Source organism: Artibeus jamaicensis, unplaced genomic scaffold (assembly GCF_021234435.1).
Source record: "Artibeus jamaicensis isolate MK-2021 breed Jamaican fruit bat unplaced genomic scaffold, CSHL_Jam_final contig_1998, whole genome shotgun sequence".
NCBI lineage: Eukaryota > Metazoa > Chordata > Mammalia > Chiroptera > Phyllostomidae > Artibeus > Artibeus jamaicensis.
Window position 1 is genome coordinate 16,528,677 of NW_026521407.1, and position 26,132 is coordinate 16,554,808.

The 26,132-nt window shown below is 35.9% G+C and overlaps 1 protein-coding gene across 8 annotated transcripts in view; it reads left to right on the forward strand.

The window, feature by feature from the left end:
* The window catches only part of HELZ (helicase with zinc finger), a 145,708-nt gene that overhangs the window by 65,368 nt on the left and 54,208 nt on the right, over window positions 1-26,132 (forward strand). For 7 of the 8 annotated variants that reach the window (XM_053655530.1, XM_037128028.2, XM_053655538.1 and 4 more), the window contains 8 exons: window positions 1,084-1,417; window positions 2,223-2,353; window positions 8,028-8,207; window positions 8,736-8,840; window positions 14,626-14,804; window positions 17,840-17,958; window positions 19,332-19,477; window positions 20,687-20,834. In XM_053655530.1, coding sequence (XP_053511505.1) covers window positions 1,084-1,417; window positions 2,223-2,353; window positions 8,028-8,207; window positions 8,736-8,840; window positions 14,626-14,804; window positions 17,840-17,958; window positions 19,332-19,477; window positions 20,687-20,834 — 1,342 coding nt within the window. The remainder of the gene's footprint in view (window positions 1-1,083; window positions 1,418-2,222; window positions 2,354-8,027; window positions 8,208-8,735; window positions 8,841-14,625; window positions 14,805-17,839; window positions 17,959-19,331; window positions 19,478-20,686; window positions 20,835-26,132) is intronic. The other variant, XM_053655534.1, reaches the window with a different exon arrangement.

A 26,132-nucleotide genomic window follows, 5' to 3' on the forward strand; every position in this document is an offset into this window, starting at 1 on the left:
GCCTTGTTCTACAAGCAGATATATAGATTTTAAACAGTTTAATATTTTCATTCAAATATGTTTAAACCTTCTGACCTGCCCATAAACAGAAAGGTCTCAAGTTCGATTCCCTGTCAGGGCACATGCTCTGGTTGCGGTTCATTCCCTGGTCAGGGTGCATAGGAGAGGACAACCAGGTTGATATCTATCTATCTATCTATCTATCTATCTATCTATCTATCTATCTATCTATCTATCATCTATCTATCTATCTATCTATCTATCTATCTATCTATCTATCTATCTATCTATCTATCTCTATCTCTGAAAGCAATGGAAAAAAATGTCCTCGGATGGCAATAAAAAAATGTTTAAACCTTCGAAGAGAAAATACACAATATTCTCATTCTTACCACATTGTCTTCTGTCTTAGCACCATTTTACAATGCCAAAGGAGAAGACCTGTCAGTTAGTTTAAATTTTCCTTTGACTTTATATTACGTGACTGTATGTAAATGGATCTTGATTCTTTGTGCTCCTTTCACATATATTCTCTTTAATTTGTGCATGAGATCTGCCTCAGTGTAGCCATAAATGGAAATTTATTTTGGATGTTATTCATTAATGGTATTGAGAGAGAAATTTTATGGTTAGAATTTTTTGGTAAAATCTACTTGGAGAGTATCAGTTTAATAAAAGTCTATTGTAGTTTTAATGCAATGCATTTGCTTCTAGGTAACTGTAAAGTCTTATTTTCCCAATGGTGTGGTCAAACACTTTCATACTAATTGTATGTAATACTTCATTTTACTAAAAACATTGTACTTGGCTTCATTTTAAACTCTCATACTTTTAAAAGTGTGTGTATTTTTCAACACAATTTAGCTTGGGTCTTGTTACTGAATGTGAGATTGTTTGTTTTTTCCCAGCTTGGATTAAAGGCAGACTGATAGTATGTAGTTTATAGCTCAGTGGAGTGGAATTGATAATGAAGTTTTAATTTGTTGTGTGTTTATATTTGATTTATTATTTTCTTTTGTTCTCCTCATTTTAAAGTTTTTTTTAATGTAAAATATTCAAACTCATTTTCTACTTCTGATTTAGGTTCAACCTTAAGGTGCAGTTGCAAATTCTAGCAAGCTTCATGCTCACTGGAGTTTCTGGAGGTGCAAAGTATGCTCAGAATGGACAGCTTTTTGGTCGCTTTAAGCTTACTGAAACACTTTCTGAAGATACTTTGGCTGGACGGCTGGTGATGACCAAAGTCAATGCTGTTTATTTATTACCAGTTCCTAAAGAGAAGTTAGCACAGACCCAGGGAACCAAAGAGAAGGTTTATGAAGCTACTATTGAAGAAAAAACAAAAGAATATATATTTTTAAGGATATCCAGGGAATGCTGTGAAGAACTTAATCTTCGGCCTGATCATGACACACAGGTGGGTTAAGTGTGGTATTAGTCTCCCTATCAACTGTCACTCTTCTGGTTTGGTTCCCCTTTTGACAGAGCCCTAAGTGTTACAGGGATGGGGGCGGGGATTGGGCTCTGGCAACTTTCAGAGAAAATAGAATCTCTTTCATCTAAGTAACATCTGAAATGTTCCAGTTTGTTATACGGAGTCGAGCCTTCTGATTAGAGTTTTAAATCAGTGATGGAAGAACAGATGAAAAGAAACTAAATTACCTCCTAGGACAGTTCTCATCTGAAGTTGTATGTGTTCCTGTTCTCTGTGGATTCTTAGGTGAACTGTGTGTTCAGTCTGCCATATTTAACTGGAAAGCTAATCTTTTTTCTTTTTAGCCATAAAATGGTGAACACGACTTATTCATAGTAAATTGATAGTGTCTTAGGGTTGGTTTTTATCACTCAACAGATATTTCACAGATGTTCTGCTGATTGTATCAGATGTATTCTGCATAGAATGTTGTAATCAGATAATGGTTTTCTAGAGGTTAATTTGCAAGTCCTCAGTTTCTTTAGGTATAAAATGAGGTTAATAATAGCATATACATCATTGGCACTGTTAAATGAGATAATCTATGTAAAGCATTTATTATAGTGCCTGACATGAAGTAAACTAAGCAAATATTAGCCATCTTAATTATTGTCGGAATATAATTGTACTTTAAAAGAATCTCTAAACTTGGCCTCCCCTAAAAGATTATCTTCACAGAGTATTCTGGTGAGCTGCAAGTGTTGATATTTACTTTAATGCTTTAAAAACATTTGGTTTTGTGTTTCAGGTTGAACTTCAGTTTCAATTAAATCGATTACCCCTCTGTGAAATGCATTATGCACTAGACAGGATCAAGGACAATGGGATTTTATTTCCAGACATCACTATGACTCCAACCATACCTTGGAGTCCCAACAGGTACAAAAACATATCTCATTAAAGGAAGTTATGTTAATGTTAAATTAAATATCTGTATCAAATAACTCAGGCATGCTTTTGTAACAAAGTTGCTCTCTGTTCTTCAGGAGACATTGTATTAGTTGAGAAAGGAGAGTAAGAACCCTTAGAATGAAATATTTGAGATTCATCATCTATTTACTTTTCCTCAGAGTCCAAATGAATTCTCTTTCTTTTCTCAACAGCCGTAAGTTCATAGGATGCCAAGCAGTTAAGGAATGTTTCTGAGTAGAAATTGAATGGGGAAATTAGGGCCTTTCTACAATGTTTCAAATAGTTAATTTTAACTAATTTTTGAATATAGAAGACTTTTTATAATTTATCACAATGGAGGAAGTATCATAGACGATATCACTTCAGAAACCATTTTTTCTAATATATTTTGATTATACCATTACAGTTGTCCTATTTACCCCTGTTCATTCCCCTCCACTCTGCACACCCCCTCCCATCCACATTCCCCCCCTTTAGTTCATGTCCCAGAAACTATTCTTAAGTTAATGGTTGTCTAAATATTTTTCTGCTAAATTCTATTTGGCTCGTCTTTGCACAGTATAATTAAATACGATACTTCTGTGTTGTTTCCAGAATAACAGCAGTGATGCCTGCATGACTACATCTTTCTTTTTACCCTGATCACTGGGTTTTATCTTCTTGGTTCCTGCCCCTGCTCAGTGTACTCCCATCTTTTTTCTTTTTATAAATCTCAGTTGCTCTTTACAATATTAGCTTATTTATTTATCACTTGTGTCAATCAAGTCATGGTGGTTCTCTTCCATCTCTGATGGGGGCTCTGGTGTCTTCAATAAGTGGTTTCCAAGGTCACCCTGAGTGTTGGCATCCAGCTGGGAGGAAGAATGAGCACAGAGCATCCTGCAGGAAGTGTCGATGGGACATAAAAACGGACCAAGACAAAATATGCCTTCCAGCACCAAATAATTTCTCCCTTGTTTTCACTTACCCTAACTATTCTATCTGCATTTTTCTTTTCACTGCCAACATCTTTAGCATGAATAGTTACATATTTCCAGTATTCTTATTGATTCATTCTGTAATCTGTTTTCTACTTCCTCACTCTCCCGAAAGTAGCTACCGATCTACTAATTGTCAAAATCCAGGAACATCTTTTCAGTTGTCATTCCATTCAGCTTTTCTGCATCTTTCCCTTTCTTATTCTAACAGCGTGTGCTTAATTTAGAGCAGGACTATTTCAGTCCTTTCTAGTTGGTCTCTGGTCCTGTTGTCCCTGTCTCTTCTCTGGGCCAGCCCTTGTATTTCTTTCAGAGTGAGTCTGCTAAAATACTCACTTCATGTCACTGCTTATACACCTCTGAAGGCTTCCTCTGGATATGCAGATAAAGCCTTGAGCAGCCTGGTACCAAACTTAATTATGTGGTCTCATTGACAGCAATTTCCAACAGTATCTTCTCAGTTTCTTTTACTGTTATCTACTTGACACCTTCTTTTTCCTTCTAAATCCCCATGCTCTTGTCATACTGAATTACCTTGACATTCGTTTAATTTGCCCTACACTTCTTTGACACCTCGTCTTTTAAAAAATGAAAAATTTTTAAGTTCTGGTAAAATCTGTATAGCATAACATTTATATCTTAATAATTTTAAGTGTATGATTCAGTAGTGTTAAGTGTGCTCACATTGTTGTGCAGTCTGCAGAAATTTTTCATCTTGCAGAACTGAAACTTTATACCCATTAAACTCCACATTTCCCCTCCCCAGCCCTGTCTTCTCACATGTGATGTTTTCTCCCTGAATTATCTTTGTTCAATATTGATCTGTTGAAGATCTATCTTTCAAGACTTAGCCTACTAAAATACTCTTCTCTTTCAAGTAGATAAGTCTTTATTTATTACTTGAAAGAGATACTTTTTTCATTATTTTAACAAATATTTATTGAGTGCCAGCTATGTGCTAGGTTCAGTCAATTTTGTTTCCAAGTACAATTTCTCTCAAATTAATTTCTGTCAATTGTGCACATTTCTGCTGTTCTCATTAGATTCTGAACTTTAAAAATTTTTTATTACTTAAAAATTTTTCAATTACAGTTGGAATCCAATGTTATATTAGTTTCAGGGGTATAGCATAGTGGTTAGACATTTATATAACTTATGAAGTGATCCCCTGATGGGTCTAGTACCCATTGCTTTTCAAAAAATTTTTTATTTTAAAATCTTTATTGATTTTAGGAAGAGAGAGAGACATCTATTTGTTGTTCCACTTATTTATGCATTCATTGGTTGATTTTTGTATGTGCCCTGACCAGGGATGGAACCTGCAACCATGGCATATTGGGATAGTGCTCTAACCAACTGAGCTACCCAGCCAGGGCCACACCAAGTGGACCTGGCCCGGACCTGGCCCGGACCTGGCCGGCAATCCAGACATGTCCCCTAGACTGGGATTTGAACCAGCTGGCACTCAATCCACTGAGCCACACCAGCCAGGGCTCCCACTGAACTTTTTGAAGACACTATATTATATTTGTCTTTGAATCTCTGAAAGGACTTTGCACATTATTAATACATGACATGTTTAAATTAATACGACTTTTAATTTAAGAAGAAATTAGGGTTTCAGGCCCTGGCTGGTATGCTGCAGCGGATTGGGTGCTGGCCCTCAAACCAAAAGGTCGCCTTTTTGATTCCCAGTGAGGGCACATGCTTGGGTTGCGGGCCACGCCCCAGTTGGGGATGAGCAAGAGGCAACCACACATTGATGTTTCTCCTCTTTTTCTCCTCCCTTCTCCTCTCTCTGAAAATAAACAAACAATATCTTTAAAAAAAAAAGAAGAAATTAGGATTTTAAGTGTGAGGCCATGCCAGTATTAGGCTATGTCAGCATATCAAGTAAATACTTGTACAGTATTATACAAGTATTTATATAGTATATAACAATGTATTTAATACCCCTAACTGCAAGTGTCAATTGTAAAAGTTAACTAAGAAAACTTCAAGTAGCAGAAAACTTTCCATACTATACTTACACCATAAGTATACTTATATGAGTGTAGTTATATACTTATAAATAATAATCAAAATGCATCTGAGTCTGGGAACATACTGAGAAATCATTATCCACTTAAAGTCTTTTCTGGAGTAAGGTAGAATATAGATAGATAAATGAAGTTGAGAAATTATTCTTGGGCATGTAGTATATGAATTAATTATAACAATGCATTAAACCAAGAAAAAAAGAATTTTTTGAATTAATTTGGTATAGGGAATAAAATAACATTCAGAAAAAACTTGAAGACACTTTATTCTGTTTTAAATTGTGAAAATCAGATGACTTATCAGCATGTATATTATAAATCTTCTTTCCTTTATGTAGTAGGTGACACAATAAATAAAGACATGTTTTACTCTTTGGCATTCTATGAATATTCATCATTCATAACCAGAAACTGTAGAGTAGACCAACATTGTTAAAATTCCTGTACTATTCTGAAACGTTTATTTACATTGAAACAATTGAGAAGTAGAATTAGCTATGTAAATAAAGGAATATTGACGTATTTTAGAATTATACTCATAAATCTGTCAGTAACCTCTTAGATTTATACTTTTATATATAGTCTAATGTCTCTTCATTAATAAGTTCATTCAAGTCCCCGAATTTGAAAGATTAGAGGTTGTTTTTAAACCTTTTTCTTGTTTTTTTGAAGTGTACTGCTCAGGTTTTATCTCATTTTTCTGACACCCTCAGAAAATATAATAAGAGGAGCAAACAGTGACTGAGCACTAAACAGCCTGTCTACACTATCTCATTTGATCTTTACAATAATCATCTGATGCAGGTGTCGTTATTTCCGTGCACAGATGAAGGAACTGTGAAGTCAGGTATAATGGAATCATAGTAATCAGGTATTGGTACAAGTAACAGTGTACTGACCTAAGTGTGGCTTCAACAGCTACAGATAGGGGCCCAGAGGTGGGTGGTCCGTGGCTGGTGCAGGGGGACTCAGTAGTGCCATCAGGACCGTGGTTTTCCCTTCCTCTCTGCCATGCACAGCGTGTTGGTTTTCTTGTTGCCTGTTGCCTCCTGGTTATAAGGTGGTTGCTGCAGTTTTATTTACCTTGAGCTCATTTCAGCCAGATGAAGGAAGAGGAAAAGCAACAGGAAGCGCTTTTTTCTACTGAGGCTTTGTTTTTGTTTTATCGGGTATAGAAACCCTTCTGAGGAACTTCCTTCTACATCTTATTGACCAGACTTGGGTCTCCTGCAGAGGAAGCTGAGAAATGGAGTGTTACAGCTCAGTAGAGAAAAGGCAGAAAGGGTGCTGTGGATGATTTGGGGGTAACCATTCCATAGTGTCTGCTACCTCTGTTAGATCTGAACTTAGCAATCACCTAAAGCAGCTTCCTCCTGTGCAGGTGAAACCTGCTGGGGACTGGCAGGCTTGTGAGTAAGGAAGCTGGTTAATGCTTAACTCGTTGGAGGAAAATGCTTGTGTTTTAGTGAACAGCTTCCAGGATGTCTGGTGTCGCTGGTCAGACTCCTTTTGTTTTTTACTTAGAAAATTTTAAATTTTTGAAAAATAAGCAATGGCATGTTATGGGACCAATGTTTGTTTTCTAAAGGTTTACTTTTTTTTTTGTGGAGAATTTTGTTTGTTTCAAATTATAATAATTTTTTAAAACTGAAAGTGTTAAGATTTCCCGTAAGTAACTACCTTCTGATGTAAGTAGAGCACAACCTCACAGAGAAGGAATTTTCACTATACCATGTCCTTCTATTTCAGGGCTATTTTGTAGGCACTTTGCAAGTTTTTTATATCTCTTTACACACCCTTTTTATTTTGGTTCACATCTCTATCATTTTTACCATAGTTGTTGCGATATTTAGTATTTTAATTGTAGTTGTGAGAAAGAATGCTGTTGATTCTCCACTTGGTTTGATCCCTTTCAGCATCTGCTGTCCATTTAAGTCTTCAAAACTTAGCCAAGTCATAGAAGGGACACTGGGAATCTGGATCTAATTACAGCAGCCATTTGTGCTGCCATGACAGGTGTTCTGTACCCTGAAAAATATGACATGTATATCATTTGTGTGTGTGAAAATGTTAGAAAACATTTCATGTTGTTTGGCCTTAAAAAAACCCCCTTCTATTTTCTAAATTAAGAGCTTTGTAAAGTTTGATTTCTCTTAACCAGGGACATACAAATTTTTTCTTTCTTCCATATTTCAACTTTACAAAGAGATCTTTCAGTGGATTAGAATTTGGACATCAGTTTTCCTTTTGCATTTTATTTGCTATGCAAAGAAACTACTGCTTCATTATTACCAGAAAAAGAGTTATCTGATGCTTTTATATCACAGAGGGAAACTACATTTTAGAGACATTGTCATTACTGTATATAGACATGGCAGAAACTAGACTAACAGCGTGTGATGTCTTTAGGTTACTTATCAAAATCTTTTTGCACATAGTAAAATATCTTATACCAACTCTGTTGGGTAATTTTCTAAAAAGTAGTTTTAGAATAAGCTTTTATTTTTATAGATGGTATTTCAGCATTTTTAATGGTTCAGTGAAGTCCATGATACTTATATGGTGTGCTCTATTTATTAATAAGATGCCTTTGTTTAAAATAGCTTAAATGTTTACTTTCTATAGACAGTGGGATGAACAGTTGGATCCTCGACTAAATGCAAAACAGAAAGAGGCTGTTCTGGCCATTACAACCCCACTTTCAATACAGTTGCCTCCTGTTCTCATCATTGGGCCCTACGGAACAGGCAAAACGTTCACGCTGGCCCAGGCTGTAAAGCACATGCTCCAGCAGCAGGAGACGAGGTGAGGTGGTGGTCTGCATGCCCGGTCTCATCAGTAGGGCATGGCCTTCATCCTTGTTGTCAATACAGAGGGAGGGCTCGCAAGATGGTTTTCGTCCAGGTTGTGAAAATTTTTTAAAATATAGAGAAAAAGACCCATACTCAAAACCCAAAGCACTAAAATTTGAATTCTCTTAAAACATAACTGTTTTAAAAAATTGACAACATAGAGAATGATAGCTTTTAAATAGCCAGCAAAACTCCAAGTCTGTTAAGGAATTGTGATATATGTTAGAGCCAAAGAGTTGTATTTTTTAAATGTAATTTCATTTACTGTTAGATTTAGTAATAATTTTAGGCATCTCATTTTCTTTATAGAATAAAGAGTAATATAATTTACTAAAAGCATTATTTAAAAATATGATAGAGGTTACTGAGTAGGTTGAGGAAATGTATGTTAAGATGGCCACTGCTTTTTTTTTTTTTGGTATTATACTGCTTGAATAGTTTTGTGTTTTATCATTCTTTTTATTTGCACCATTTATTTCAGCAGGATTCTCATTTGCACCCATTCTAATAGTGCTGCTGATCTCTACATAAAGGATTATTTACATCCATATGTAGAAGCAGGCAATCCCCAGGCAAGACCTCTCAGGTATTTTTTAAGGCTTATTATGTATCTGTATCATACTTTATTATTCTTAAGAAAAGGTGTCTGTAAAGTATTAGTAACTTTGAGAATATCAAAATCTTTAACTCTGCATTGGCATTTGGAAGTTATGCCTTTTGGAGAAACCATTTAAATTAAGGAATAATTGAAAAATCTTCAACCATTCACATCTTAAACATTAAGAGAAAGACATCCTTTTTTAAGTTTTGTATGTAAAAATGTTGTTGATTTTGGTGTGTACCTCTAAAAGCTACTATGATGAAGTAATATAAATATGATTTACATAAAATTTAATTGAAATTCTAGCATATTTTGCATGGCAGAGTAGTCATGCAGTGATAGTTTTTTATGGAAATAAGATTTTTGACTGTGATCATGCAGGTAATTCCATCAAAGCTGCACGTTAGAGAAGCATGAAATATTGAAGTGATTTTTGCAACAAAATGTAATTGACTGGTACTTACAACTTTTTGCTATCACTTAAGACACAAAGTGTCCAAGAAAATTTTAGGTAGTATAGAAAGGTTCTTTCAGTGTATATGGATATAAAATGTACTTAAATACAGAATTGTGGGGGAATAAAATCCTTTTCTTCAGAAAACAATAAAGAATCATTAAGTGGTTGTTTATTATACCATTTGCTCTCATTGTTGTACAAATTAATGTTTAGTTTTGCCATTTTACAGACTAATATATCATGCCCTGTGTTGTTTGAATACAATTATTATTTACAAATTAATTTCTAACCATACTTTTGAGTCGTAATTCACTAACTTTTCATTTGTTGAACCTAGGCATGGAAAAATGAGATTTTGTTACTTAGTTCTTTAATAATCATGACCAAAGCCATTTCAATGGTTTTCATTTGCATTAAAGAGAACAAGAGGCCCTGGCTGGGTGGCTCAGTTGGTTGGAACTTTGTCCTGTGCACGAAAAGGTGGTGGGTTCTGTTCCCAGTCAGGGCACACACCTAGGTGGTGGGTTTGGTCCCCCATCGGGGCACATACAGTAGGCAGCTGATCGATGTTTGTCTGTCTCTCTCCATCTCTCACTCTGCCTCCCTTCCTCTCTAAAATCAAGAAAACATATCCATGGGTAAGGATTAAAAAGAACAAAAGAGAAAAAAATAGCATGGCCTGTGAACACAGGTTATTACATTATACTCTATTTTCACTCTGGAAAATTAGAGCAGAAATAATTATTTTCAACATAAGCCAATTGTATTTAATAAGTAAATATCGATTCTATACAATAAATATAGATGAAAATGGGATATTTGCCAGTGGATAAATTTATCAATAACTTGTTTGCTTCAGATTCGAATCTTTTTTAGCTCACAAGTGAAAATTGGATAACTAGTAGCATTTTTGCTGTGTGCATTCTTATTTTAATAGAGATGCTTGGTAGAGGTGCATGTGTGTTTATGTTTGTGTTATGTAGGAACCATATTACGGTGTACTTGGCTTGGAAACAATGGAGGAAAGGCTTCTCAAATTTTGGTCAGTCGAGCATAGGTCATTGGACACGTGGGGCAGTAGAGCTGTTGTTGATAAACACTAAAATCCATCATTTGACTAGCATTATGCTTAGCTTTCCTATGTAAAATTACATTTTGGTGGTTGTAATTCAACATGTAGTGCATCTAAATATGTAGACTGAATTACGTCCCAGTAGGTTTATATGTGGAGCCAAATTCAGAAACTTGTATTGGCCCAAATTCAGACACTTGCCCTCTAGCACAACAGCTCACCTCTCCACAAATCTCAAGAGCAGTTCAGTCAAGATGGAAAAATATTTAAGTACATTTAAGTACAAATTTTATGTCTATTTCATTTAGTAAATTTAATAAAATCAGAGAAGGCTTGATTTACCTAAATATTGTCTTTATGTGGCCCTACATTTTCACAGTAGTTTTTCTCTTCAGTACAGGTATTATTCACTTGTGAATATATTTCCTTCGAGGATTAATGCATTGAAATGTTAGGATTCATTAGCAACATCTGTTATTATATTAACTCAGTTCAATTTATAATTTTCCTAATGGACAGTAAACTTGAGAGGTATGGGAGATGGAATAGTGAAAATTAGAATGGCTGAGGACTCTGGGGAGATTATCTTTACCTGAATCATCCCAGGATGCAGGGGGAAGAGCACAAGAAGGCACTAAGTGCCTGCATATGACCTTGAAGATGTGGTGTCTGAATGGAGTAGGACTGATGAGGAGTTTCTCTTTTTCACAGTATAGTTTAGAGCAAGCTCTGGTAAACGTGATAAAGTATTGAAGTAGTCGTAAACATTAAATAGTTAATGCAGTAAATACATGTAAATATGCAATCTTGTGGTTAAAATGTATAGAATTCTATTAGTTGCCTGTATTCAAGCTTAAAATATTTGGGGTGGAGATTGTATAAACTATTCTAGATTTCATTTAGTTTCAGTTCTTCTTACTTGCTTAGAAGATTTTCAAGTGGAATAGAGAGGAAAGCACAGTGCATTCTCTGTGTATGATCCTGAAGATCGGTGTGTCTGGTTCTGGCAAAGTTATCCTTTAGTGGGTAGATACTGGGGAGAAAGTGTGCATTTACTGCCTTTGGGGAAATAGAATGCATTTCTTGTTTTACACAGATCTTTGTAGAAACAGATTTTCTTCTGGAATCAGGTCTTCCTGATTTTGTTATATCTTAAGTAACAACATTTTTTGGGGGGTTATTACTTATGAATTCAATACATGGGTAAAATTTCAGTGAATTAAATTTTTATATTACTAGACAGTCTCCTCTATTAAGTATCATTGTACTTCACATGGGATATGTGGGTGGTTTGTTTCTAGAAATAAGTAAGTTATTTACCTGATGTCTGTCACATTTTATACGCTGAGCCTGTGACTGCCACTTGTCACTGTTAATTCTCCGATGTAGGAAAATGTTCTTGGATGTGTTAAGTAATGTTATGTAGACAGTGTCTGTCTACCTTAAGTGTTGCACAAAATAAAGTACCGAGAAAGTATTTAAATCTTCTTGCAGTCAGCACTAGAATATTATACTTTAAAGGAAATATAGATAGGCCTAATGATTAAACGTATTCTTACTAGCTTCAACGTGAGGTAGCTTTCCAAGGTAATTAACAAAAAGTTAGTAGTGAGACTTAGAACTTTAATTTCTATTTTTTTCTTTGATGGAGAAACAGTGCTTGGAGTTGGATTTAATAAATAATTTGAAAAATCACTTTTTCATTTTTACATGAAATGTTTATTTAATAAAATATAGAAAAGAATAAAGAAACAAAAATGTTAATCTTATAAGCTAGAAATAAATACTACTAGCATTTTAGAGTTTAATTTCTAGTAATTTACATGTTTAAATGGACATACTTTAATTAATATAAATGGAATCATAATTTATAAGTAATTTTTTCAGGTAGTTGATAAAATGAGATTTTTCATATATTTAAAGCTAAACTCTACTTTGCTGATCTGAGTAACATTTAAAAAATTAACACCCAAAACATGTTTAAAATTTTTGCATTTTTTAGAAGTGATAGTGGTTATTTTCACCAAGTTTACAGTTCTTCCTATCATAGTAATGTTTTAAAATTCATTTCTTTACCTTATTACAATTTATATTTAGAGATGTTTATTAAATACTTCTTTTTCCTTTCTTAATTGCTTTGCTTAAAAGAAGTCAGCCAGTTTTAAGTGTTTGATGAAGGGCTGTAACACATTTTACAAGATCATGAGATTAGTTTTTGTGCATTTTACATTTGTGCTACCTATGAAATAGAGGAGACAAATATTAAGTAAAGAATTAGATATGCATCCAGGAGCTCAGAGGTAAGGTCTTGATGGAGAAAGACATGAGTCATTAGGATATTGAAGCCAAGGGCCTGGATGAGATTGTCAGGGGAGAGAACAGAGCTGGAGAAGAGGAGAGAGCCATGGCTAAGACTTGAGGAGCCCTAACCTAGAGAGGGAGAAAGAAAGCAGGGGAGGATAATTATGGAAGCTGAGGGAAGAGAGTGTTTCAAGGAGGGAGCGACCACAGAACTGGATGTGCTAATAAGTCAGGTAATTTGATGGGCCTGGAAAATGATTTAGTGACATGGAAGTGCATGTCCCTTGATTGGACCCCCATGTTCTCTAGTTCTTTCCCATTTCGACTGCTCCTTTCTGGTCCCCTTTACTGTATCACTCTCCTTTTCCCAGGCTCTAAATGCTGGTGTGGTCCATCAGCCATTCTTCAACTGGCTTGTTTTTAATCTACACTTAATCTCCAGGTGATCTCATCTAAGTCTCAAGGTTTAAGTGTTATTCCAATTGTGTATTTCTCATCCTAGGCGTTCTCCTGATCTCCAAACTTATATATACCCCTCCTTACCAGGCATCTCTGTTTGCATGTCTACTACTGAGTATGTCCAAAATTGAATTCTCAGTTCCCACCCCAGATCTGATCCTTCCTTTAACCACCTTTGTAAACACTCCTGGCATTCATTTAGCTTCAGAGGCATGGAATCACCCTGGCTTTTAAATTCCACATCTAGTTTACCAGGAAATTCTGTCGGCATTACTCTCAAAATGTATAGTGAATCTGACCATTTTCACTCTTTCACCGTTCTCCACTCTTACTACCCTTCCAAGCTACCATCTTTGTTTCCAGACCCATACAGCAACCCCCTACCTGGTTTCCCTGCTCCTGCCTTTGTTCCAGTTAGTGGTGTATTGCAGCCAGCTGTACTGGCTTGTGAGAGCCTATCATGTGCATATCTTCCCAAGTTCATGTTCAGTGACATCATTTTGGTAGCTTGAAATTGGCCATGGTAGTAGGTTTTAAACCACAGGAATCAGCAAACTATAAATCAGTCCCACCACAACCTCAGAGCTGGTTGTTCACCACATACCAGCATACCACTGTCCAAATCCTCCTTCCCCCAAACTGTGTATTCTGTCCAGATAAACAAAGTGGTCTTCTAACAACATTAAGTCATATCATATGACTGCCCTGTCAGAGCTCTCTGCTGGCTTTCCATTAAAATTTAAGTAAATCTAAAGCCTTTATGGCAGCTTGCAGGCCTGCAATTTGCCTCTGTGCTGGAGTATAGTAGACACTCAGTTGCTGTTTGTCATGTGAGTGGGTTAGAGATAAGTGTGTGGGGTGGTTGGAGAGGTGGAGAGATTGTTTCTGTATCATCTTAGTGATCTATTGCATGAGGCCTACTAATATTTTTCTTTTGCAATTAATAGAAGAGATCGTATTTCTTAAGATTTTGTGATTGTCCAAAATTTATATTGATTTTTAAATTTCTAAAACACTAGATAGAGGTTTATTTAAATATAGGTATAAAATATATTCATAAGTGAAATATGACAACTTTTTAATTTGTTTTAAGTATGCAAATCTGTTTTCAGTTAGCATAGATAATTTAAATAGAATAAGTATATTTTCTCTAAGAATTTTCTAGGAAAAAGCATCCCCAAATGGAAATGCTTTGAACTTAAACTATAATGCTTATGAAATTGTGTGTCACTCTATTGTTAAGACCCATCTGAACACAAAAATTATTATATGTTTATTTGTGGTAGCGCATATGCTTTTTGTTTGAATTTTTTTTGGTAGGGGGAAGTCTTAAATTCTAACCCAGTAGGGTGTTAACGGTTATCAGATTTGTATGCTAATTTCCAGATGTTGTAGTCTTAAATAATAATGTCAATATTTTGATAATCAGTATTGGTAAGATCTAAATAAATATAAATAGGAAATATTGTCTTCTTTTATAGGGTATATTTCAGAAACCGCTGGGTAAAGACTGTTCACCCAGTTGTGCATCAGTACTGTTTGATCTCAAGCGCACATTCCACCTTTCAGATGCCACAGAAAGAAGATATTCTTAAGCACCGCGTCGTTGTTGTTACATTGAATACTTCCCAGTACCTCTGTCAGTTGGACCTTGAACCTGGTATGCTATCTCAAGACACAGATAGGGGGTCTCTTATTGCTTAGGGCTTGTGCGTTCAGTCTAGACCAGGGGTTGGCAAACTACAGCCTGTGGCCTGCTTTCTGTTTTTATAAATAAAATTTTACTGGATGGAACAGAGCCATGCCCATTTATTTACCTGTTTATTACTTACAGATGCTTTTGTGCTACAGCAGCCTACTTGAATAAGTCGCAGCAAGGATTGTGTGGCCAACGACACCTAAAATACCTGTTTGTATTTTGTTTGGTCCTTTAAAAAAAATTCTCAACCCCTAGTTTAGACATTTTAGTAACTGCTATTCCTTTTATTCTCTAATTGATCAGATGGTATTTATTTACTATTGATCATGTAAAAATTCAAATTTGGACAGCGTTGGTGTTTTTTACAGTTTTCTCAAATTTTTGTTTTCAAATACTCTTGTGTTATATAGTGTAGAGACAAAAACCATGATAGGTTTTTTTTTAACATACTGTTGAGATTATTATAAGATAGAAACTATGTAAAATTAAACTAATGTTATACAAAGTGCAGATATAAGGTGACAAGAAATTCTGATAGATATGGCAGAACTTAACCATCAAAAAGTGGTATCACTTTGTTAGTTGCTTTGGAAGAATGTTCATTTATTACTGCCATATTATAACTGTTGACATTGTTCAACACTTTTTTGCTCTCTCCTTTTGGAATTGCTTTCAGAGCCAGTGACAAATTCCTTTGACTATCCTGGAAGGTAGAGACTTTCACCTGCGTACTCCTGGCGCCTAGCCCAGGGTGTAGGCACTGGAGGCCCTTGATAAACCTCTCTCTATCTGAAAGGGCTGAATGGTGGCCAGACTTTTCTTTTTTGAGGGTAGATTTAATTTTAGAAAAGCTTCAAAATATTTCTGAGACATGTCTTCCTGGCAAACAGGATACGTAAGGGATTAAACTGAGCAATAACATTAGGGGTAAAAAGATGAAAAAGGAAAAAGACGTGCCTCTCAGTAATGAGACTTATTTTCTTGTGCATGCAGCTCATAGCTGGCTGGTGAGGGCAGTTACAAAAGCAGAGTTTCAAAAATGTTTTGAACAGTGACTGCGTCATTGGAATGAGTTTTATTACCTCCCAACTGACTTCTTTGAATGGAACAGCACTTATTTGAAATGTAAATTTTGGTATGTTTATTTAACAATTAGTCTCATTACTTTATGATTTTACTCTGCATATTTGCCATATAGATTAAATACCCAAACCTCCCAAACAGCATGGTTTTGTGAGAAAGAGTAAAGAAAGTCTTTGAAGAGCAAGGGTTCAGAATAATATTTAATAGAAGTCAACTATGCGTTGTTCTGGGTGTTCATATACTTCATTTCATTCTTATAGCAACTCTGTGGAGGGTTATTTTACAGACTAGAAAACCAAGGCTTAGGCTAAATCAGTTTGATTGATTGAAGTTACCTTTACTAGCTTAAGCAATAGGTATGATACTTTCATGATTTATCCGGTTCCCAATTCAAGCCTAGCTTTATTTAATTAAAATATTATCTAATGAAAACAGTAGGTTTTTTCACTAGCCTCGGCTCTTTTTCCAGTTTAATTCTGTGTTTATGTAATTATCTTTCTTTATTAGTCTTTGGAACAAAAAGCACAAATTCTCTCAACAGGGAGAAAAATGAATGTGTGCATATCTTGCTTGGGCCACTGGGTAAATAGACAACAGTTACTAATATTTGTACTGTCAACCATAGCTATTTGTTTAAATGGAGGATGTGGAGCATAATTACTGCCATTCAGTAAGATTTAGAAAGTTTCCCACCTATAAATAAGTTTCATTAGAAGGATGTATGAACAAATTGTTTGGAACTTGTTGATATTTATAGAAATAGGGATGGAAATAGAGGCTAGGTTCTTGGGCCAACTCATAGTAGACTCATTAATTCAGAGAGTTTTATAACTCACATTTTGTTGAGAAACTACTTTGTGTTCTTTGCTATGTCAGTAAAAAGAGGTCCCCCTTCCTCCCTTGGTGAGTTAGCAGTAGGGGATAGTTTTTTCATCTCCACATTGAGATAGCAAGGAGACTTTTGCCACTTTGCCCCCTTTAAAGGGCAAAGGGAATTTTCCTCTTTTCTGTACATTTCTGTACACAGATTTCTGTACCCCAGTATGAGTGGCAGCAGCAACCAGGATGTAGGATGCTTCCTACTCTAGGTGTTTGCATCTGGGGGACTTTTGAGAAGGAACATTTTTTGATAGTAGGGTTTTTTTTTCCTCTAAGACTGGTGATTTTTTTTCAGGGTAAGGTCTTAGACTAAAAAAAATTATATATATTTTATGTATATACAGGGTGGTTTACAGTTGTTTGTATGGAAAAATAATACAATAATTAATAAATAGTAATATAAGGATAAACTGTGCTTCATGTATTCACATGGTAACCTATCTTTGTCCCTATATACACACACATACACACAAATACATACACACACAAAAATAAACCTAAATAATTAAAGTAGTGAATATGCTGATAATAACCTTGGATTTCAAAGTTGGATTATAAATTTCTCCTTTATATTAGATTTTGGGTATTATTTTCTTTATTTTAATGTCTACTATTCATGTTTAGGTTAAAATCACTTACAAACTACCATAGCTTTATTTTTGGTGTTTCACCAAATCCATAGTGAAAGGACTCTGGTCCTGTCAATGTTTGGTCGCCAGTCCTTTTTGGTGGAAAAGCACTATCTGGTACTTTAAAAATATTTTTGACTATAGGAATTTAACTGTTAGTCTTGGGGGCTTTAAACCAGGTACCATTTGCATATCCATTATTGGGTAAAATAGTTACTCCTTTTAACCTCTAATATTTAAATAATAATTTAAATTGATGATTGCTAATAAAAGTACTCACAACTCTTAAATTAGCACACTAAACTCTTTCCTTAGCAGAAATGAAAAAAAAAAAAACCCATCCCATTACTTCAACCTTTATTGTTGCTTTAATATGCTTTACTGTGTCTACACTGTAATTTGTAGGGTTTTTTACGCACATTCTGTTAGATGAAGCTGCCCAGGCCATGGAGTGTGAAACCATTATGCCTCTAGCATTAGCAACTAAAAACACTCGGATTGTCCTGGCTGGTGACCACATGCAGGTGAGTGCCCTCTGTGTCATCATCATATTGAGAGGAACTTTGAATTACATTTTGATTTGTGATAACCTGTTTTCAAAAACATCCTTTGAATTATGCCATGTGTTATAGTTCAAGCATTTTAAATATTTCTCTACTAATGGTGAAAAACACTGGCATTTTTGAAGGAAAATGACTGTCCCACTACTTTTTTTCCTTCTTTGGATGAGAGCATGGAGTTGGCGCTGGCTGGTGTGGCTCAGTGGACTGAGTGCTGGCCTGCGAACCAAAGGATCCCTCCCCTGTTTCATACCCAATCAGGGCACATGCCTGGGTTGTGGGTCAGGTCCCCAGTAGGGGGCGCGTGAGAGGCAACCACATATTGATGTTTCTCTCCCTCTCTTTTTCCCTCCCTTCCCCTCTGTCTAAAAATAAAATAAATGAAAAAATATTTTAAAAAACAGAGTGGAATTGAATGAGTCTGTCAATGTTTGACAGCATTTTCATGTTTGTTAATTTGAAGTTCAGTTCTCTATAGTATAGATATTTGATTCTTACTTTTCTTTATAAAGCAAATTTAAATTAAAATTTTTAACAGTTCCCCAAGTTGTGTTCTAACATTTGTTTTCCTTCAAGGTTAAATTTTTGCTATCATAAGAAATAAAGTGCTTTGTTAAAAATACTGGTCAGAGTCTCAAAACATGTCTGATTTTGTATATTTGCATACCTGTGCATGAAAGAGAAATATAATCTTTCTACTAAAATCTGTTTTATAAATCTCTTCTGCTATAGTTAGGATTAAACCTACATAGTATTGTAGTTGTCAAGATGTCCTGGAAAGAGTTGACTGTATAGAGGAATAAATTTTGTTTTTGTTTCTTGGCAAAAAGTAGTTTAATTTTGTTCTTTAACTGTCAGAGGTATAATCAAGAATGGCTCCTTGTACTTCATTATGAGAAGAAGAAGGTTGTTTTTGCTAATTGTTAAAAAAGATTTATTCATTGGCAAAATATCTTACCAGTTTACCATTTTAAGTAGTTGATCAATTTTAGTGAAATAACTAACTTACTGACTCCCTGTGATGCAATGGGTTACATTCCTGAAATTACTGAATAGTAGCTATTTATTATGTTGGAGAAGCCCTTTATTAACCTGTGTATAGAAACTCGGCATTAGTATTGGTAGAGTGAAATGAAAAGTTAGAAATTTTAGCCTAGTTCTTCATGGTAGTAAAATTGCTCATAGAAAATATTTTTGATTCTGCTTATTCTGGCATTCAGCATGTTGAAGTTTTCAGTACATCAGAAGTTTCAACATAGTGGATTTTTTAATGAATAGGTTAAAAAATACTATTTGTATATTTAATTAAATTTTCTCTGTATGTTTGTCTCTTACAGCTAAGTCCTTTTGTTTACAGCGAGTTTGCCAGGGAAAGAAACCTTCACGTTTCGTTACTGGATCGGCTCTATGAGCATTACCCTGCCGAGTTTCCGTGTAGGATCCTCCTCTGTGAGAACTACCGCTCCCACGAAGCGATCATCAAGTAGGTGTGAACTGCCCTCTGTCTCAGTCTGCCTGTGGTCTGGTGGGAAAGGACTCGGAACAGCACTGTCACTAGGCCCACACTAGTCCCAGCAGAGTTATACAGAGTCTCTAGTGTTGCAAGTTATGTTTACTTTTAGGTTTGTAAAAGACACCTTCAAAAGTCAGAGCTGTAATTTTTCACAGAATAAGGCAACTCTGGAAACTAAAACTTTAGGCTCTACTAGCTATGATATATTTTTCTATGACTGAATAGGTAGTACATATGTGAAACTACATGATGTAATAAACAAATGTGTTGACAAATTAAATAACAGCTTGCTTACTGTGCCTGTATTATACAAGAAAATCTGTTAGACAAGAAAGGAAAGAAAACCATGAACCTTTGTAATAAACTTTTTAAAGGATTCTATTAAATATAGTATGAATCCATAAAAGTAAAAAATATTGTGACACCTCAGTGAATGGTTATAAACTGGACAGACTCAAGTAACTGGCATCCAGAACATTACCAGTACTCTGGAAAGCTCCTACTGCCACCAAAATCTTAAACTGTTTTTAAAGTCTTGTATTATTTAATAATGTTGATTGTATCAGTCATGTGAAAACCATTTTTAGGTTTCTCAGAAAGCAATAGGGTAGATGTAAAAATTTAGATTAAACTGTGACTTTATTAATCTCTCAGTGCATGATTCCTCTATTATTACCAGTCATTTGCTGCATTCGGTGATGAATCAAGTACTAGACACTATCTTGATCAGCAAAGAGTATTCATTTTATTGTTGAAGACTTGAATGCCCTTCATTTGTGTGTATTGTTTCAGTAGCTTTATATCTTTGTTTGCATGTATATGATGTTCATATAGAATAAAATGTATTAACTAAGAAAACATGCCAGCTAGCACATTTCCTCATAGAGCAAGATTCTCATCTGGTATTGAACTGTCATCATTTCTTCTTTTTCTTTCTGCATTCTGGCCTTGACCCTGCCTAAATCAGTTGATTGAGCAGTGGTATATCAGGAGCGTACTCTGATGTTATTGGTGTAATTCTGGAAAAAAACTTGGCTTCATTGGTATTAGACACTTGGATTAGATTAATCATAGACATAAAACAACATTATTAGAATTAACCAATTTTTTTTCTTATGGGTGAATTTAATTTTGATGAGAGATTACTCGTTATTTATTTATTTTGGTCTTTTTCTGCAGTTACACCTCTGAGCTCTTCTATGAGGGCAAACTGATGGCCAGCGGAAAGCAACCTGCACACAAGGATTTCTACCCACTAACTTTCTTTACAGCACGAGGGGAAGATGTGCAAGAAAAAAATAGCACAGCTTTTTATAATAATGCGGAGGTACCTTAGTTCTTTTGTAAATTGCTGATATTATGCAATCACATAGTCTGGTCTTCTTGAGCATTATTTAAAATGTTGGGTTGACATCTTACTGTGTGTTGACTTTATTTACATGAAAATAGTATGTAACGATTATTCTTTCTTGTATGACTGATTTGTTAACATGAGTCTCCTGTGGGAAACAAAAACTTTGGTTTACATTTTGTCTTATGATAGAATATAAAATATGTGAGTTCATTGAAAAGAAAAGCTAGTGTTATTTTATATAGATTATTGTTGTTAGCCCTCTAAAATTAACTGTGATTACATTTTATAGCGCATACTCAAATGAGGTATCATTTTAAATGAGTAAGACTTGAATTGCAGACAGAGTCCCAGGCTCCAGAAAGATCACAGACCGGAATAAAGATGCTGCTAACCCATGATGTGCTATGACTTGTATAGTTCCCTTACAATTTGACTTTTTAGTTTTTGAGAGAATGTGAGTAGCGGGAGGGCTCAGATCAGCAGCAGACAAAACCCTGGGGAGTGTTTAGGAAGGCTTTCTAACGGGCCAGAGGCCCTTTGCATAAGTTCTGGTCATCACAGAGAGTGGAGGTTTGGACTTCAGGAAACCTGGGGGTAGGGATATGCATGGTTAGTTTTTGGGGCAAAAGTGCGGGGGGGGGGCGGGGGCGGGGTATGGTTCTTGATCTGTCATATCTGCCTGCCTTTGTTCCTTGAATCCCATGCTTGACTCATTTTCAAAGAGATGGATTTTATTATGTAATAGTAATTAAATTTTCCTTTAAAAAATTGATCAGAGGCCTGTAGTTAGAAGTTAGTATAAGAAAATCAATAGTACCCACTTGATAAAATTCTAGCCAAAAGCAAAGAAGCTTGACATTTTAGTTAGTCTGTGTCATTTAATTTTAAGAAAAGGTAAACTTTTCTTTAAATGTTTGAATATTGACAAGTAACTCCAGGTTATCCTGTATTACTTTACACTCACGTTGGAAGCCAGTGGCCCGGAAACTAGGAAACCAGCCATGGTGGGGGGAGTGCTGCCAGGGAGAGGCAGGCCTGAGGTCCAGGCGGCATGGTGGCCCTGCTGTGACCCCAGAGTCGGCGCTGAGGTCCCCTGTGACCCTGAGGGGATTGGTGAGCCATGCCAGAGGCCCAGCTTCTCAGCCTGGGCTACGGGTTCCTTCATGCTGACACAGAGTGTTTCCCAGGAACCTCATTCTGAGTGGTTAGTTTTACTGAATTTTTTCTGGGGGGGAGAAGAAATGTTTTCACATTTAAAACACAATGATAAGAGTTGTGTGAGTTTTAAATATTAAACACGTAACTTTGGAGAAATTGGAAGCCACCTCACACTTCACCACTAGAACACAGTTCATTGGCTCTTCTCAGCCCGGTGAATTCCTCCAGTGAAAAGGGGTGAGATGTGCTGCCCCAGGGGCTCTTTCTGCAAGGGGCAAAACTTGACCCTGTTCCCTGGAGCCAACAGAGGGATGTAGGTATTGTTTGGGCTGGGAGTAGATGCACTTTGGTTTGTAGGCAATATTTTTCAAATTTTGAATACTAGTGCAGACATGTTTGGACAGTAAAATGGTTTTAGAAGCCCTGGACATGCCTTGAGAGTAGATCATTTGTAGGTGAGTCTCAGATCCATTTTGTGTTTTAGAGCAGTGATTTTTCAACCTTTGTCATCTAAACTACATATAGACTAATTACTCAAATTCTTCAGCAAAACAAATTTTGTTTTGCAAAACTAAAAACAATAGTTATAATTTTGTCTCACAATGGACAGTTGTGTTGGCTGTTGTCATTTTTTTAATTTGATAATTTAAGGGAAAAGAGGTCAGTGCTCCTGACTAAATAGGCAAGTAGTGCATATCTTAAAAATTCTTGCAGCGCACTAGTGTGCCGTGCACAACTGCTGAGAACCCCCGTTCTAGAACGTTGAGATTTTTTTCTGTTACAAAAGCTCCGATTGAAATTTAGGAGGGCGTTATAAGATTTAAGAATGGTTTAGATTTCATTATTAGAAAAATAATTTAGTATCACACAGACTTACAATCAATAAGGAACTTAGAACAGAGAACTTAGAACATAAGGAAATTAAAAAGTAAAATGAGAGAACCTAGAGCTGAATACTCATAGCACTTCTGCTGTGCATATAATTGCCCTTTGTTTAGGGAACATGCATTTTATTTTATATCATGTGTCTGTCACCTGGACTTGTGTCTTTCTTGTGCTTAACATGGTGTGATGACAGAGTGAGAGAGACCATCCTTTTTTCCTCGATTCTGACCGAACTCATAGCCCATGGTGATGAATAGTATCAATTACAGTGCCGAATTGCAGGCATTGTTACTAAGCACCAAAACTCAGTCCTTCACCTTGAGAAATCCAGTGTGCAGAGAGGCACTGTGGAAACCAGTGGGCAGGGTAGCGTAAGTGAGAAGTAGAGCTGTACGGATAATGATGAGTGAGTCCACCGGGTGTGATGGAACCCGTGGCAGAGAGAAACTTGTGGCTTCTGCCTCCTGTGCACTGGCGCCCTGCAGTTCATTGTCATGTGTATTCACAGTCATTATGTCTTCCAGGTGGGGTGACTTTTTATCATAAAACGTGCCCCTTTGTCTTTGATAACATGGTTTTGGTTTTAAAGTTAATTTGTCTAATATTGGTTGGTATGGCTACTCCAGCTATCTTACAGTTTCTCTTTGCATGGCATATATTTTCCATCCTTTTACTTTCATCCTTTTCTTTCTGCCTTTGAATCTAAAGAAAATCTCCCATAGACCCACATCACTGCATTGTGTTTTTATGTTTTTTATTTTAAATCTAGTCTAAAAATAGCAGCCTTTTGATTGAAATGTCTAATTTATTTACATTTAATGATATGGTTGATGTTACCTCTCTGCCTTTTACTTTTTTTTCTATGTCTTGTGTTTTTTAACCCTTTGTTTCTCCTTTACTACCACTGTTTGCATTAAGTGCATTTTCTAGTGTTAGATTTTAATTCCTTTAATTATTATTACCTATTTTTGAGTTGTTTTCTTAGTGGTTTCGCTAGGGCTTATGGTATATATCTTATCAGAATCAACTTCAGATTTAAACTAACTAAATTCCTTTATTTAATAATAAGACTTTATTTATTTACTTTTAGAGATAGAGGGAGGGAGGGAGAAAGAGAGGGAGAGAAACATCAGTTGGTTGTCTCTCACAGCCGTCCACCAGGAACCTGTAACCCAGGCATGTGCCCTGACTGGGAATTGAACTGGTGACCTCTTGCTGTGTGGGACAGCGCCCAACCCACTGAGCCACATTGGTCAGGGCTAAACTAACCTAATTCCAATGCGAGATGGAAACTTTACTTGCACATTTGTCTAGTCCTTCTTTTCCTTTTTTGTGCTCTAATTGTTTTTTATTATATATATATATATTAACAATACAATGCTATCATTATATAATTTTATTCCTTTTAAGGATTCTGAGAGAAGGAAAGTGGCAAGTACATATTTATAGAGTTTGCTGTATTAACCTTCTCATTTACTCTTTCTGGTTACCTTCACTTCTTTCTGCAGATTTGAGTCACCGTCTAGTGTCAGTTTTCACTTGCCTCCTTTGTGCTCTTATCGCCAGATATGTTACTTTTCTTTCTGTATGTTGTAGACGTGTACATGTTATTTTATTCGGTGCTATTTAAATCAGTTAAGACCAATAAGAGGAAGAAATATACTGTTATACTGTCTTTTATAATTAATTATATTACCTTTAGCAGTGTGCTTTGTTTGTGAGGGTTTGAATTACTGTCTGATGTCACCTACTTTTAGCCTGAAGAACTTCCTTTAGTATTCTTTTTTTATTGTTGTTCAAGTACAGTTGTCTCCATTGCCCCCCCAGTACTTCCCCTCCTTCAGTATTTCTTTTAGGGCTGGTCTGCTAGTAAGGAATGCTTTTAGTTTTTGTTTAAGTCTGAACACTTTATTTTATTTTATTATTTATTTTTTACTTATTTATTTATATTTACATTTAATTTTTATTTATATATTTATTTTTAATCCTTCCCTGAGGATATGTTTATTGATTTTAGAGAGATGGGAAGGGAGAGACAGAGACAGAGGCATAAGCACCGATGTGAGAAAGATCAGTCGGTCGACTCCTATACATGCCCGGACTCGGGATCAAACCCTCAACCTAGGTATGTGCCCTGACCAGGAATCAAACCCAGCACCTTTTGGTGTACTGGATGATGCTGTAACCAACTGAGCTGCCTGGCCAGCTGGGCAGGAACATCTTTATTTTGTCCTCATTCTTTGAAAAGGTAGTTTTGCTGCATATTAGATTATTGGTTGAGTTATTACTTTCAGCACAGTGAAATATGCTTTCCTGCTGCTTTATTGCCTTCAGTGTTTCTAATGACAAGTTACCCATTAATCTTACTGGAGTTCCTTTATAAGTGATACGGGTTTTTTTCTTTATTTTGCTGTTTTCAGGATGTTATTTTTGTCTTAGACTTCCAGCATGTTGACCATAATGGTTCTGGGTGTGGATCTCCTTGAAGTCATTTTACTTGAAGGTCAAGTTGCACTGAGCTCGATGTGTACATTAATGTTTTCATCAGATTTGTAAAATTTTTTTATAGTATTTTTAAAAAAGATTTTATTTATTTATCTTTAAGAGGGGAAGGGAAGGAGAGAGGGAGAGAAATATCAACGTATGGTTGCCTCTCGTGGGTCCCCTGCTGGGAACTGGCCTGCAACCCAGGCATGTGCCCTGACTGGGAATTGAACCACAATCGTGTGGTTTGAAGACCCGTGCTCAATCCACTGCGCTATACCAGCCAGGACAGATTTGTAAAATTTTTAGCCATTATTTGTTTGAATATTTTTATGCCCCTTCTGTCTCTTCTCTGGGTTCTCCCATTACATATATGTTGGTGAGCTTAATGGTGTTTTACATTTCTTGGAGCTCTTTTCATTTATTTTTCTCTGTCCTTCAGATTGCATAATTTCTGTTTTTACATTTGCTAATTTTGTTCTTCTGCTCTACTGTTGAGGCCTTATAGTGAATTTTTTATTCTAGTTATTTTAGAATCCATCTCCCTGGGGTATACATTGCCCACAGTGTGATCCAGTTGAAGTTGGCTTCTTGGCAGAGTCAGTTTGCAAGGTTGTGAGGCTTACTCTGACCCTCCCCTGGGCAAAACTTATGGAGCAGTTGCTGTGGGAGGATGTGGAGCTGCTCTTCACCTGGTGTCCCAGCCACACCACCCCTGTGCACCAAGAGCCCTGCGTGTGTTGC